The sequence below is a fragment of the Eretmochelys imbricata genome, chromosome 1 (genome assembly GCF_965152235.1).
Source record: "Eretmochelys imbricata isolate rEreImb1 chromosome 1, rEreImb1.hap1, whole genome shotgun sequence".
NCBI classification, from domain to species: Eukaryota; Metazoa; Chordata; order Testudines; family Cheloniidae; genus Eretmochelys; species Eretmochelys imbricata.
In genome coordinates, this window is record NC_135572.1 from 23,888,620 (window position 1) to 23,904,954 (window position 16,335).

General features: G+C 49.7%; 1 protein-coding gene across 1 annotated transcript in view; it reads right to left on the reverse strand.

Annotated features, from left to right (window-relative positions):
* ME3 (malic enzyme 3) overlaps nucleotides 1–16,335 on the reverse strand; it is a 175,063-nt gene continuing 158,728 nt past the window's right edge. Inside the window, exons 8-14 of the mRNA XM_077842181.1 lie at nucleotides 11,899–11,996; nucleotides 9,366–9,479; nucleotides 8,518–8,623; nucleotides 7,169–7,311; nucleotides 5,920–6,093; nucleotides 4,957–5,055; nucleotides 1–503 (exon numbers count right to left, since the gene is read on the reverse strand). Of these exons, the coding sequence (XP_077698307.1) occupies nucleotides 342–503; nucleotides 4,957–5,055; nucleotides 5,920–6,093; nucleotides 7,169–7,311; nucleotides 8,518–8,623; nucleotides 9,366–9,479; nucleotides 11,899–11,996 (896 nt within the window). The 3' untranslated portion in view covers nucleotides 1–341. The remainder of the gene's footprint in view (nucleotides 504–4,956; nucleotides 5,056–5,919; nucleotides 6,094–7,168; nucleotides 7,312–8,517; nucleotides 8,624–9,365; nucleotides 9,480–11,898; nucleotides 11,997–16,335) is intronic.

Here is a 16,335-nt window from a genome sequence, read left to right on the forward strand (position 1 = left end):
TATGTGATTTGCAACTTTAAAATTAATTCTTTTGAAACAGAAGTGAGACAATTTGTTTAGAAGAGAATACTGTTTATGCAACGTCACAGGAGTGCTTTAAAGGAAGGTGGAAACTGCGGTGCAGGACTTCTTGGGGGGTAAGCCTTTAGACATATATGTCTCTGTCACTGCACATGTTGGCTCTGGCCTTTTGCCTAGTCAGGTACTTACAAAGTAAAAAGGCAGCTGCAAGTAAGAAAGTGCTTGTTTCCAGATACAGTAAAATTTTGCAGGCCTGAAGACGCATTTATGGCAATGATGGTAACAACCAGGGAATATTAAGGATCAGAATTTTTAAAAAGTTATACATCTTGAATGTGCATGGCTGCTTGTGGCCACCTGTAGTTATCGATAGCAAATGACTCATAATCAGTGCTATAGATGAGGGCTCTGACAAAGGCTTCCTTGTCTTCTGGTTCTGGGTACCAGGAAGCGAGATTATGTTTGTAGGCGTAGTCAACAATCTGCAAAGAAAAACAAAACAGAACAATAATGAGTAGCTCAATCCCTGGTGCTCTTTATCCCCGAGACCTGGTCTACACTATGAAGTTCGGTTGACGTAAGCCACCCTGCGTTGACCTAGTTGTGCCTGTATCTACGCTTTAATTTGTCTCACACCGGCGGGGCCCCCTTACGGAGACATGGTAACCCCACCTTCCCGAGCAGCGTCGAGCCAGGGATGATGTACTGAGGTCGACACAGTGCAAGTGTAGACACTGCGTTATCTATGTCGACTCTAAGCCAGCAGCTGTCTCACAATGCCTGACACTGACTGGTGTGGTCACAGTTGTGAACTCCACTGCCCAGAGGTCACAAAGACTGGAAGGCCCCACCACCACCTTAAAACTCTGCAAATTTTTGAAATGCCGTTTTCTGATTGTCCGGCTTAGCAAGCACACCGAGCAGCTCTCCACTGTTGTGTGCAACTGCCCAGGTGACCAGGCTGGCTACATGCTCCAGACTTGCTCTGGCCTAAAGTAGATGGGAGATCTTGGATCTCCTGAGCCTGTGGGGAGAAGAGCCTGTGCAGGCATAGCTATGGACAAGCCGTAGAAATGTGGACAGCTATGAGCAGCTTACACAGAGGATGCAGCAGAGTCATGAGAAAGCGAAGGAAATGCAGCAGGCCTATCAGAAGGCCAGGGTGGCCAACAAGTGATCCAATGCCAAGCTGCAGACCCACTGCTTTTCCAAAGACCTACATGCCATACTTGGTGGAAACCTCACCAGCAGCCCATAGATACCTCCGAGGAGCTTAAGAAACAGGCTCATGGCATGCACAGAAATGAGGAGGAGGAGGTGAAGGAGACTGGGGGACATGCAACCAGGGTTCCAGCTATGTCGCGAACCAGGACCTGCTAGAGACTCCACCACAGTCAAGTCAGTGCCAGCAGTTGAGCATCAGTGAGCGCAATGCAGGGGAAGGAACCTTGGGTAAGAGTGTAAATGTATTTCCCAATGTAACAGGCCACAGCTATTGACTTTTCATTAGTTTACTCATCCTAGAAGAGGTAGTGGCACAACAAGGAGAAGTAGAGTTGTTAGTTGCTCTTCATTCCCCTGTAGAGTTACGCGGGGCAGTGTGGGGTTTGTGGAGCAGTTTGTTTATGTACACAGGGATGTCCCTTGAATCTGCCTGAGAGATCTCAATGCAACGTTCATGCTGGTACCCTGCAATCCTCTCCTGAAGGTTTCTAGGATGGCAGCCTTATGTCTTCCTCCGTGGCAGAACATTTTCCCACGTCGGTTGGCGATGACTTCGGCAAGCACCGTTGCAGTCAACAGGCTAGCAACATAAGGGCCCGGGCAACTTCAGGACACCAACAGCAGCTGTGCTGTCCATGCCTTTGTTACCCTCAGGAGTGAGATATCAGCTAAAATCACCACCGCCTGTGGAAATTGGTGCCAGTATTCAATGCCACTGCCCTATACTCATAGTTTCATGCCATCGAGCAATTCCCTTCTTATTTCTCTTGCCCCTGGTGGGCCATGCTCACATGGCTGGTGCTGTGAATGGTGCCGTGCACAAGCACTACAAAGCAGAAATGACAACAGGCATGTCTTTTTAAAACTTCAGGGGAACAAGGGATGGGAGTTCTGAATCTTAATTTTCGCTTTCTGTTGTGACTATTCTGACAACCTGTGTGTGTGTTACGGGTAGCTGCTGCTGTTCCCCCTCCATACCCGCAGGATGCCTGAGCCCGATATGGAGAAGAAAGAAGAGGACTCAGGGTGACATGTTCAGCAAGGTCTGGCAATCCAGCGCTGCATCAGACCGTGAACAAAAGGCCTGGAGGGTGAATACTGCAGACTGTATGGACAAGGAAAGAGTGGACAGGAGAAAGGAGTAATGGTCTCAAGTTGCAGTGGGGGAGGTTTAGGTTGGATATTAGGAAAAACTTTTTCACTAGGAGGGTGGTGAAACACTGCAATGCGTTACCTAGGGAGGTGGTGGAATCTCCTTCCTTAGAAGTTTTTAAGGTCAGGCTTGACAAAGCCCTGGCTGGGATGATTTAATTGGGGATTGATCCTGCTTTGAGCAGGGGCTTGGACTAGATGACCTCCTGAGGTCCCTTCCAACCCTGATATTCTATGATTCTATGAAAGGCCCAGGAATCCCAGCAGAAAAAGGAGAGGGAGATGCACCAGGACATAATGGGGCTTCTCTGGCAGCAAATACAGATGCTGCAGCTTCTTGTGGACCTACAGATCCAACAGCCACTCCCTTTGCTGTCTATGGAGAACTCCATTAGAGCACCTCCTTACACACAACCCCTTCAGGCATCAGGAGCTGTATCCCTACCTCTGCTACTCCTCACCGGGGGACAGTAAGGCCAATCACAGCTTCACATGCACTGACCTGTGAGAGCCAAGGTTGCTGTATGTATGTAGCCGAAATGGACATAAATGCATGACAATGGCACCTACAGTGGATTTTCTGACTCCAAAATGATTTCCCATTAATCGGTAGCAATCGGATATTGCAAGTTTCCACAGGGCGGTTGCCACTGGTTTTTCCACTTCAGTGCAGCTGTCTTTGTGGTGTCCCTGCGTTGGAAGGCTGCGGCAAGCATAGAGCCAGGAATGTGGCCTTGCACATCCAAAAGTTCTGCAGCGACTGCTCGTCATCCCAAACTTGCCTTATGATGCGATCCCATCTGTTAGTGCTTGTTTCTTGGTCCCAGAAGTGGCGCTTCACTGTCTGCAGGTGCTCTGTGAATGCCACCAACAACCTTGCTTTGGTTTTCACCATATCTCATGAAATCTGCCCTCTATGAAATCATCGTGTTCCCTGCTGATTTGGTTCTGCAAATATCGGAGGATCGTGTGTCCTGTGCTTGGAACACTCATGACAATAGTGCAGAACTGTGCAGATTCCATGCTTCTGTCAGATGGTGGACAGTAAGGAGGGCCATGTACGTTCATGGTTTTTGTTTTTTTTTAAAAAGGCACAGAAATTATGGGATAAGGATGACATTAGAGGAGGGAGAAAGATGCATGCTGGGACTTTGTCCCCTTGCTCCCAGTCACCCCGCATGACTCATTTTTGCCCCATCATGCATTGCCAAAACTTCCCAAAAGACAGCGCACTGGATGGTGGCGAGTTGCACCCTGGGATACCTACCCAGGAGGAGGGAGATTTCGTTATCTGAGTTACACTAAAATGCTGAAGAGAAGACTAACTGTTCAGGACCAGCCAAGACTTCTGTGTTAGAGGCTGCACCACTAGTCTGTGAAGCAAGATGTGCTGTTGTATGTTTTGCATGGAAAGTGAGTGGTATTTCCTGCTTCATTTTCAAAAATCTATCACTGATCAGTTGTATACAGCACTTTACAGACTGCTGGATGCTCAAGACTCCTCTGGGGGCAACTAAGTATTAACATCCCCATAGTCAGAAAAGGTGAAACTGAGGCATGAGGTAAATTTTCAGAAGTAGTCTCTAAGTTGGGGGTAATATAGACATTAAGGCCAAGTTATTCAACCATGGGTGCCTACATGTACACATAAATCCATATTTAATCACTGGCCATGACTCTTCACGGAACATTTGCAGCTCCTGTTAAGGATGATGGAACACGCCCTGGGTGCTCAGCACCTCTGAAAATCAGGCCACTTATTCAGGTGCCCACGTTTAGACACCCAAAGGCTGACCATAAAGTCACTGAAATCAATGGAAAGATTCCAACTTATTTCAGGCATCACTGGATCAGACCCCCAAAGTCTGCAAATGTTGGCCCTGATTTGCAAAGATGTTGAGCACTCACAGCTCCCATTGACTAAGTGCAGTTGGGGATTATCTACAACTCTGAAAATCCAGCTGTGTGCACCTGAAGATGGGCCACTTTTAACATAAGGGTCTCAACCATTTGAGAGAGAAAGAACCACTGGAAAATCTGGGATGAAACTCAGGAGTTTGAGAGTACTATTGCTTTGCTCAAATCACACAAGAAAGCCACACAACTTAGGACAAGAAACATAGAGCATGGAGCTTTAAACCACCTGGGATTCATTTTCTTAGGATTATTAAAACACGCTTCACCTCAACATCCCGATTCAGTATTTACAATGTCAGCAATTTGGAATGGGCAAGGAGGCTTCACCGATGTGTGACAGAGGCTAATTTGGAATTAATGTCAGGCACACTGGGAGCGAAATGGGAGTTACACAGTGTGGGGCTACCTGGAATTGTGATTGGCCCTGTGGCACTGAATCAGCTCTGATAAACCTGAATGACCTACTTTATCCCTTGGAAAGTCACGCCCAAGTTTCTGGGTCTAATATAGCCAGTGCATTTATGCTGGTAGTCATAACCACATCAAAGATGAGGGCAAGAGAAAAATCCTTGCCAACGTTACGAGAGGTAGAGCTTGGCTTATATATAAACAAAAACTTCACAAGAATACTTGAATTCTTACTTTAACAGCGATTTTGAAGGACACCTCTCTGATGGTACTCAGGGGAGGATAGAGTCTCCCTTCAGCAAGATGCTCCTCCGTGACCTCTTCAGCAATAGACTAGAATGAAGAAAAGGCAGGTTATAGGTGATGTTCTCAATCAAGTACAGCATGCGCCCTCTTAAGGCTTTAAAAAGGCAGTGCGTAGCTGAGACTTCAGTTGCTACAAGAGTCAGGAGAAGTCCTTGCAATCAAAAGCAAAACCACCCAAAATTCAAACGTGCATCCGTTTCATTCTGAGCTTGAAAGCACAGCCCATTCTGCAAAAAAAACCCCCTGTGCGTGACTAGATACCGTTTTTGAAAGGAGTGAGTCCATTTCTGAGAAAAAGTTGGCTATGCCCCCCAAACGTGCCGCTTGGCTGTATGTTATGGTATGAAACCAGGCAGTTTTAAAAAAATACAGCCTACAGCAAAGGCTGAGGAAAATGCAAAGTGGCAAAAATGTCTTTGTGAGAGCTGCTGGCGTGGCGGGAACCCTGGCTGCTTGCTTTTCCCTCCACTGACGGGAGCCAGGCATCTCCTGCAGCAGGGGAAACGCTATGGAATAAATTCAGCTGTTTCCAATATGATCAAAGGCTTTGGGGGATTTTTGGTTTGTTTTGGATTTGTTATTTTTGCCTGTAAGAAAACAAACCCAGGACTCCAGAGGCCATATCTCCTACCCCTCCCCTCAGCTCCCTCCATAGAGGGGAATCAAATGCTGGCTCATGCAGGGGACTTCTGTTGGCACAATGGAAGCTCTGGCATCCTGCTGTGTTGGGAAAGTCTGCAGCCTTTTGCTGAGGAGGTGAAGTTCAGATGATGCACATTGCCCTGCGCCTGTTCCTAGCCAAGGACTTAACTACACTCCTGGGGTTCAACAAGCCTCACTGAAGCTGCTTTTTTATGTTTTAAAAGCATCAGTTAAATATGGATTTGAAACCTCTGCCGTGGTGAGGAAGATCTCGTTGGAGACATGCCGGACCCCGCAGGCAATGACTCCCAGCGCCACTCCAGGGAACACGTAGGCATTATTTCCTTGGCCGGGGAAGAAAGTCTGTCCACTGGCCAGGGTTACTTTAGGGAACGGACTCCCACTTGCAAATATGCCTCGGCCCTGTTGAGAGAGACAGACACACACAGATATTGGAAAGGCAATGTCTACAATTGAGGGGATCCCAGAACCCAGCTCTGGGAGCACAGTGACTGTGGTAGCAAATTCACTGATCGTTCAGCAACAGCTCCACCACCGATCTCACCATTATGATCTGACTGCTGATTAAACTGACATACAGTTTGTTTGCCAAGGGGAAAGAGCCATGTAGCATTTAGTTTCTATTTAGCCTGGTAAAATAGACAGACAAAGTCTCATTTTAACCTATTTATCTAGATACATACATAGTTCCTATCAACACAGTGTCCTGTGATGCAGGAAAATATTCCCATTTTACAGAGGGGAAGGAGATGCACAGAGATATTTAGGCCCAGATCCTCAAAGGTATTTAGGCTTAACTTCCACTGAAATCAATGGAAGTTAGGAGTCTAAATACCTTTGAAGATGTGGGCCTAAATGACTTACCCAAGGTCCCCCAGAAAGGTTGAGGTAGACTTGAATCCAGATCTCCTGAGTTCCAGTCCAGTGCCTTACCCACTCTCTTTCCCCTTGCCTGATCCAAATCCCAAAGTTACCTCCCATGAATACCTGAGCTAGGGCCCTCATGCATTTGAGGAGCTCAATGAGGAGTTACAGCTGTGATGGACCAGCCTGAGAAGGGAGTTTGGGGTGGGAGCAGGGCCTCCCTCCTCTCCACCTAATAAAAAGATACAACCCCAACAAGGTTGTGTAGCTGGGCCCTGGATCGGAGGAGGGTGTCTGCATCAGGAACGCCCCCCTCAACAAATCACCACCATTAACGCTAAAGGTATGTCTCCACTGTGCCAGTGTAGATGCGTCCTACATCAAAGGGGGAAGTTGCCCCCATGGGGCTGATCAACTGCAAGAGCCCTGCAGACTGCCATTTTACTAGACATGAGACATATGTCAGTGGGGCTCTGCCAGGAGGTTACATTTATCTATGAGCCACCAAAGAGCCCTCTGATCACTGTAGCACACAGAGAGGTTGCTCTGTGTGTTAAGTCTCTTTGGCTGTTCCACTCAGCTGCTGTGTTGGGAGAGACAGTCGCACGTTTACCTCTGTTAGGTGATAGCACTGCTCAGCTGTGCACTCTGCTTTACTCGTGGGGTTACTTAGGGCAAATACGATGGGCCTGTCATTGAAAGCCGCCATGTCCTTCAAAATCTTCTCCGTGAACGCACCTGCGATGGCGGCTACACCTAAGAAGTGAACAGTTAATTCCTGATTCACTCTGTGACTTCCAATGGATCGGGCCCATGTTTCCTTAAACCTCAGCTCTTGTTAGTGCTCAGTAAATTAAACTGTGTGACTCCGAGGGAGAAGGCCACCCCTTTCCAGAAACCCCATGAAAGTCAGATTTACAGTGACAAAACCACCTTCAGGATCAGCAAACAGCCCAAACCAAGTGTTTCTCTGGGTTGGCTTTGTGGTGATGCTCAGCACTATCCTTCAGGAGATCTGGCACTGGTAACTGCAACCAGCCTCTTGCTCTGCTGGTCAGTTGGGGATAAAGAGGGCCCTACCAAATTCACAGTCATGAAAAATGCATCACGGACCATGATATCTGGTCTCCCACTGTGAAATCTGGTCTTTTGTGTGCTTTTACCCTCTACTATACAGATTTCATGGGGGAGACCAGTGTTGCTCAAATTTGGGGGTTCTGACCCAAAAGGGAGTTGCATGGGGGTTGTGGTATTGCCCTCCTTACTTCTGTGCTGCTGCCCTCAGAGCGGGGTGGCTGGAGAGTGGCGGCTGCGGACTGAGGGGCCCAGCTTTGCAGGCAGCGGCGCAGAAGTAAGGGAGGCAATCCCATGCCAGGCCATCTGTCCTTCTGCGCTGCTGCTGGCGGCGGCTCTGCCTCCAGAGCCAGCAGCCGCCGCTCTCCAGCTCCCCCGCTCTGAAGGCAGTGCCACCACCAGCAGCAGCAGAGAAGGGTAGCAGTTCTGCAACCCCCCCCTACGATAACCGTGCAACCCCGCCACAACTCCTTTTTGGGTCAGAACTCCTACAATTACACCACCAAAAAATGTCAGATTTAAACAGCTGAAATCATGAAATTTATCATTTTTAAAATCCTGTGACCAGGAAATTGATCAAAATGGATCATGAATTTGGTAAGGCCCCAGGGATATACATGCTCAGGCTCTGGGAGCCGCAGAACTCTGCTTAACTCAAGAGTGCCCCCTGTGGCCAATTGAGGGCAGCACCGATTGGCTCCGGAGGGATCCCTATTCAACAGAAGGAGGGAGCTTGTGCTTCATAGCCTCAAGAGACGGGAAGTAAAGGGAAAAAAATGCAGGCAGGGAGGCCTGGGGAGTCGGCCTGGACAACAGAGGAGCCCCTGGAAAAAAGAAACCCCCAAGAAGTGGACAAATGAGAAGGAGCTCCCGCTTCCGTGACTCTACCTATAACAGCTGTTGGCTTCACCCTTTGCACTACCTCCTCCAGAGTTCTCATCTGGGGGTGGTCTTGGGCAAACATTTCCTTCTCATGGTTCAGGTGACTCCTCCCCTGCAGGGAAAAAAGAACAAACCAGCCTATGGCAGGCGAGAAAAGTCTGGATCGATCATTTGCAAAATCTTGTTTGCAAGATTTCAGTGCTTCACCCTTCTATATTCTGCTATACCGCATCGTCCCTGTAGTATCTGCACACCTGCCTCTCGTTCATTACGTGACTAACATCCGTCACTTGTGGTTTGTTCTCCCATCCTCTCGTGGGGGGAGGATTGTGTGCAGTGGAGTAGTTTGTGTTGGTAAGTTTCTTTTCTGATGTGCTCATTTCTCTGTCTCTGTCTGAAAAGGTCAGGTTAAAGAAATGCACCTTGCACTTCGCGTGGAAGGCGGTGAGGTTTCTGATGGTCCTTAGTTCGGGTGGGAGTTCATTCCAGTGTCTTGGACCAAATCTCAAAAAAGCTCTGTCTCCTGGAGAGAGGAGATTTACAAAGATTTACAAAGTCCCATTGGACCTGAAGAGCAGAGTGGTCCCTGACCCTGAAGCTGTAGCTATCCCCAGAATGTCCAAACTCTACTGGAAAGGGCATCAAAAACAGGAAAGCAAAGTCTACCCTGCTGTGTATAAGCAAGTGCAGCTCCACTGACTTCAACAGAATTGCAGCCACTTACTCCAGGGCTGACTGTGACCCACTGGATCTGCTTGCTCTGGGTTAATGAGTCAGGCCCCATTGTACCCTGTGCCTGTTACACTGCATCTACCATGCACCACAACACAGTAGTGCAACAGAGGCAGATTTACCTTGACAATTAGTCCCTTGGAGTCCACCATCCAGACTTTTTTGATGGCGTCTTCCCTCGAAATTCCTTCCTTTTCCATGGCCATAATGATGAGCTGGGCTATGCCCATGGCAGCCTGAAACCCATAAGCAGAAAGCAAATTCCGATCATTTCCTCAAACAAACCTGCCTCACTTTGGAGAGGTTTAAAAAATGACAGCCCCCTCTCCCCCCACTCCTCCCAAAAAGCACACGGATTGTAAGCTCTGTGAGGCAGGGACCCTCTTTTTGTTCTGTACAGCACCTACCACACCGGGGCCCTGGGATAGGACTGAGGCTCCTACGCACTACAGTAATACAAATTATCATCATCTGAACCATGTCAAGAAGGAGGGAGTGATTGATGGCTTCTAAAGCAGCAGACTGGTTAAGGAGGTTAAAGGTGAAGCATCGCCCTAGGATCTGACCAGGAAAAGGTTGTCAGAGACCTTCAGACTAGCAGTGTCAGTGGAGAGAAAGCGGGTGGAAGCCAGACTAGTGCGGCTCCAGGATGAAGCCAGCAGAGAGGAACTCTAGGCAACAGTGGTAAACGGTGCATTTGAAATGTTGAGAGGGGAACGGTCCCCTCTTTCTTCCCCCGTCTCATGATACAAAAACAAAACAACCCTGACTTGCTATATATAGTTCTTGGCATTATGGTTTCACTGAGAGGCCCCACCTGAGATCTGGGTGGAAAGATGCTGAACATACCCGTCTGTCGTGACTATTAGATTGTAATCTCCATTTTACAGAGGGGCAACTGAAGGGTTAAGTGATTTGCCCAAAATCACACAGGCGGTTGGTGACAGGAATTGAATGCAGATCTCACAAGCCTCACTCTAGAGCCTTAACCACTAGCTACCCTCCCTCTCTTCTCCGCTCCCTGTTGTGCTAGGTACTGTACACACACAGAGGAAGGTATGGTTTCTGCCTCAAAGGGAAAGTGTGGCTCAACTCTGACAAATGATTGTGCAAGTGGCATGGGGGAATACTGTGTTTGTTGTTCCTCAGTGATGTGCTCAATTTACAAGGAAGAAGATTTTTGTTTTCCCTAACTGCCAGCTCAGCAGACAGGCCCTGGGCTTCAAGCTGGGCTTCTTTCAGTTCATGCATCATCGGTAATAAAGGTTCTTCAGGCCAAATTAAAACCCCATTGACACCTGTGCAGCCTCATCGCATTCAGTGGGTTTGCACAGAGTTGACTGTAAGTTAAGTATACATTCTCTTAGTGATGCACAAGGAGGAACAGGCTCCATCTCCCTCTCAGATGTGCTGGCTCCAAAGGGCTAACAAGCAATGAAGACCATTCCTGGTCAGAAAAATACACTAGGAGTAGGTTGCTCCTTTGCTTCTCCTTACTGAATTCCAGCCTGGCTGAAGCCTTAGGCCCGAATCCACAAAGAGACTTCGGCAGAACACTGCATGAAAAAAAATCACTGGAACAACACTGATCTGCAAAGCCAAATGAGGCACTCAGGCTCCCTATATAATGCATGCGGAGAGACAGGTGCCTTAGAATGTGATCCACAAAAGCCAGCATGCTAGGCAAGGAGCTGCATAAACTAGCCAAAGGGAGATGCCGACAAGAGGGTTGTGTCCTAAGTCCTGCCCTCTCATGGAGATAGGCACCTATCTCTGCTTGCAGTCCACAGCTGGGAACCCCTCTCCCCGAGTCAGGCACCTGATGTGTTTCTTGTGAGAATGAGTTAGGTGACTGCTTCACACCACACAGCCCCGTGGGGGAGGAGAGGAGGTGGTGCCCACTTGCTGGGATATTCTGAGGTGGGCACCCTCACTCTCTCCTGTTGAAGCTGTTCTATTTTTTATACATAATTAAACAGTGATTGAAGCAGGGGGACTGACCCAGGATCTCCCACGTGGGCGCCCTAACCACCGGACTACAGAATTGCTCTCACCCTTTCTCTGGCCCAGTGACTCTATATATCCACAGCTTCCACAGGACAGACTGAGGGAGCCACACGTCAGAGTATCTCAGAGCTTAGTGGTTAGCGCACTCCCCTGAGAGGTTTGAGGCTCCTGTTCAGATCCTTCCCCACCTCAGGGGAGGATTGAATTTTAGGTCTTTCACGCCCCAGGTGAGAGCTCTAACTACTGGGATAGAAATTTATAAGGTGGGTGGCACCCTCTCGATTTTGAATGGGACCTGATCCAATAGGTGCCTCTGAGCACGCTTACCAGATTGGGCCCATGGGTGAGACAGGCATTCTTCTGCCTGTCTTCTCCTGCTTTGTGGCTCGCTCTGGGGCTTAGCTTGGAGATAGGCATCCAGGGACCTGGGGTGGGGTGGCAGTGTGCACATGCGGAGGCAGAAACTTAGGCGCCTACAAGGTTCGGTGTCAACTGAGCGGGACTTTTGTGGATCACAGTGGAACCCAAAACTGAGACTTAGGCACCTCACTCTGGGGTTTATGGATCTGGGCTTTATGCTTCCATGTTTACCTCCTCAAAATGAAAGGACAAATACTGTATTTAGCACCGAACCCGGGTGAAGCCTACCTCTCCGGCTCCTTGGAAAACAAACTTATGGTCGGAGAGCTTGTTCTTTGTGATTCTTAAGGCTGCGAAGATGCCAGCTACTGCAACAGAGGCAGTACCTGAAAGAGAACAGAGACAGTGAGCAAGAGGAGCAAAGGCAGAAGGTGCCATTCACTAAATCCAGCTGCTAGTTCGAGAACTTGCAGGAAACCATCTCTTGGGTACTTGGGTTACCGTAGTATCTGAGCACCCCACAACCTTTCATGTATTTATCCTCATAGCCTCTCTGTGAGGCAGGGCAGTGCTATCATCTGTTTTCCAGATGGGGAACTGATGTGAAGAGAGACTGAGGGTGTGTCTACACTGCAATCCGAGATTGGACTACAGTTTGCGTGGGTATAGCCACGCTAGCTTTAATCTAGCTAGTCTAGTGTATTATAATACTCATGGTTCTAGCCTGTGCTATTGAATCTTCACGGCTATTTTTAGCCATGTTAGCTAGATGATTTGAGCATTGGCCTGCTAAACCCAGGGTTGTGAGTTCAATCCTTGAGGAGGCCATTTAGGGATTGGGGGCAAAAATTGGGGATTGGTCCTGCTTTGAGCAGGGGGTTGGACTAGATGATCTCCTGAGGTCCCTTCCAACCCTGACAGTCTATGATTCTATGAAAGCTAACATGAGTAGGCCTACTTTGGTAGCCATTGTACTTCCAGTTGCAGTGGAAACATACCCTAACTGACTTGACCAATGTCACTCAGGAAGTCTGTAGCAGAGCTGGAAATTGAAGCTGGGTCTCCTGAGTTTCAGGCTACTGCCCTAACCTCTGGACCTGCCTTCTCTCTTCCAATTCCCTTTCAGCTCCCTGCTATTTCTCTTCTCTTCTCTTTCACTTCCCTCACACTCACTCCTGGCTCAGTGCCCAGCCTGTCTATTAGCCCAGAGCTGGGGAGAAAACTACCATTCCAGAGTCAGCAGGAGGAAGTTGGGTGGTGGCCGTGGGTGGTAGGGGGGAAGGGAAGGGTCATGAAAAGCACACATCAGCTAGGCCTCGACTACACTTGCGGCGACGAGTAGGCCGGGTATGTGAAGCTACGCACAGCAGTGAAAGGCACAGGCTGCATCCACACTGCGGTGTGTAGGGCAGCAGGGAGGCAGTGGGACACTACACTGCTATTTTAGGCCTTGGGCATGTAGAGAGCCGGGTAGGGCATCTGCCCTAGACATAGCCTTAGATCCACTGGTGTTATAGCCTCAGCCAGATGCTCTGCACCATCCCAGCTGCTTCACCAGGACAGTGCAAAACTTCCTCCAGCCTCCCCGCAAACACAGTTAGAGTATCTTGGACTGAGTCATTCCCCACCCCCAGGAATCACTAGAAGCGTGTATCTATGGAGTCTGGCCAGGCAAAGGGCCACAGTGGAAATGAGCTGAGGGAGTTACAGGCTGGTGAGGAGTTTGTGGATTGCGACAGACGCAGGGTATATATTATGGAAACACAGGCCCAGAGTCAGGTGCAATGGCTTGTGCTGGTGCAAAGGCTTCAATGGGTATGGTGGGTCTGCTCCTGTGCCCCTCCCATGCTGGGCAGCCTGGATCTGCCCCTGAGAGGCCTCCCACTAGCCTCTCCACTCTCACCATGCACAGTTAAGTAAAGAACCTTCCCCACTCCAGGCAGGCTAAATACCCTGTTTTCCCCGTGCATCCAGCAGTTCACATTTTCCTGCCCTTCCTTCCCAAGTCCAGCCAGGCAGAGTTTTCATCAGCCAGAGAGAGGTGGTGAGCCAGCCCAGTGGCTCACCCTGACGTCAGGCCAGGGGAAAATGCAGCTTCTACCCCTCCACCCGCTCCAAGGAGCTTAATGGAAGATGATGCTAATTAAGGGCGCATGAATGTGAGCTATACAACCACCAGATGGTGCTGTACCTATTTCAATGGTAGGAAATCTCTCAGCAAAGATCATCATTCGATTGTGTGGCTGAAGCTTTCTAGAGTTAAGTGGCTGGTGAGGAGGGGTCATTAGTGCAAACCCATGGTTATTGCTTCAGTTTGATCCCCCTCCTCTTTCCTCCAGCTTGTACACAAAGCAAGGCTTTGGGGATAGTGCAATTTAGTTAGGGTGACCAGACAGCAAGTCTGAAAAATTGGGACAGAGGGTTGGAGGCAATAGGAGCCTATATAAGAAAGAGACCCCAAAATTGGGACTGTCCCTATAAAATCGGGACATCTGGTCACCCTAAATTTAGTGCGTTATCGCCCACCCTCTGCATCTGGTCCACTTCAGGGAGTGGCTGCCTGTGAAGGAGAGCGAACTGCATGCTGTTGTGTTTTTGGAGGTATCTAATTCAGGGTAAAGGCACCCAGACACTCTGATAATTGCCATAGAAAAACACATAATAACAAGCAACTGTTACTATAGAGAAACCCTCTGCAGAGGGACTAAGCAAGTTCCCAGGCTATTACAGAGAAATTCCAGTGTCTTGGCTTTACAGAGCAGGCTGGTTGCTTTCTAAGTAGGCAATAGGGTTGCCAGGTGTCCACTTTTGAACTGGAATGCCCGGTTGAAAAGGGACCCTGGCGGCTCTGGTCAGCACTGCTGACCAGGCCACTAAAAGTCCAGTCGGTGGCACAGCAGGGCTAAGGCAGGCTCCCTGCCTGCCCTGGCTCCGTGTGGCTCCCAGAAGCAGCTGGCATGTACAGCTCCTAGGCATGGGGCGGCCACGGGGGGGCTCCGCATGCTGCCCCTGCCCTGACCACCGGCTCTGCAGCTCCCATTGGCCAGGAACTGTGGCTAATGGGAGCTGTGGGGGTGGCACCTGCAGGCACGGGCAGCACGCAGATCCCCCTAGCCCCTCCATCTAGAAGGCAGAGGGACATGCTGGCTGCTTCCGGGAGTCGCCTCAGGTAAGCGCAAGCCTGGAGCCCACATGCCTCACACCCTCCCACACCCCTACCCCTTGCCCCAGCCCTGAGCTCCTTCCTGCACCCCAAACCACTTATCCCTGTCCCCACCCCAGAGACCACATCCTCAGTCAAAGCCTGCACCCCCCTCCCACACCCCGAGCCCTGCCTCAGCCCTGAGCCCCCTCCCACATTCCTACCCCTGCGGCCCCAGCTGGAGCCCCCTCCTGCACCTCAAGCCCCTCATCCCTGGCCCCATCCCAGATCCCGCACCCCAAGCCAGAGCCCTCACCCCCTCCCACACCCCAACCCCCTGCCCCAGCCTGGAGCCGCCTCCTGCACCCCAAACAACTTATCCCTGGCCCCACTCCAGAGCTCACACCTCAGCCCAGAGCCCGTACCCCCTGCCACATCCCAATCCCCTGCCCCAGCTCAGAGCCCCCTCCCACACTCCAAACCGCTCAGCCCCACCCCTCCAATATGGAGTCCCATCCTGCACCCCAAACCCCTCATCTCTGGCCCCACTCCAGAGCCCGCATCCCCAGACAGAGCCCTCACCCCCCCGCACCCCAACCCCCTGCCCCAGCCTTGTGAAAGTGAGTGAGGGTGGGGGAGAGCTAGCGACGGAGGGAGGGCAGATGGAATGAGTAGGGGCGGGACCTCGGAGAAGGGGCGGGGCAGGGGTGAGGGCTTGGGGCAGGGCTTGGGGCAAGGGTCAGTCAGAAAGTTGGCAACCTTAATAGGCAATGCTGTTATTTATATGAACACTGTGTATGTGGGGGGCAGACAACAGAAGGCTGTTGATAGAGAATGATGCTCTATAACACTTGACTGGGATTCAGGAGATCCAGGCTCAAGTTCCTGCTCTGCCACAGACTTCCTGTGTGACCTTAGGCAAGTCACTTAAGCCCTCTGGCCCCAGGTCCCCACCTGTAATGTAATGGTGGGCTAGCATTTTCCTCCCTCCGGTGTTATGCGGATACATTCAGTTAGGCTGTGAGGTGCTCTAATACTCCAGTAGGGATGGGTGTGATGTAAGTAACCAGAGAGAAAGACAGTTTATATTTCACAAGAGTAAATACACAAGAAGCAATCAAAGCAATAGGGATGTGCAAATGTCTGACTGGCTATTGGATGTATTTCATCCTTTCCTCTAGCGTCTTAGGCTAGAAACCTTTATCAGTATGGTAACATCTGTTTGGAGGGTGTGTGATTTCTTTTTAGTGACATTTCTATACTGGCAAAAGCCCTCATATGGACACAGTTATTCTGGCATAAGAGTGTGTTTCCTAGTCTATTTAGTTTGCCTAGGGAACCCGGTCTGAGCAATACTAGGAAAAGCAGTTTTTAGCCAGTAGAAGCTACATCTAGACTAGGAGGGTTTACCAGTAGAGCGATACCAGCAAAACTATTTTAGCTGAGACCTGGTCTAACCTACAGGAAGGAAGACCTACTGGCACCTAATCAAGATTCTGATTTAGCATACATATTGAGGTTGCTTCCAGTCCTACACTTCTGTGATTCTACCAGTAGCAGAAACCTGTTTCCAGAGCAAATTG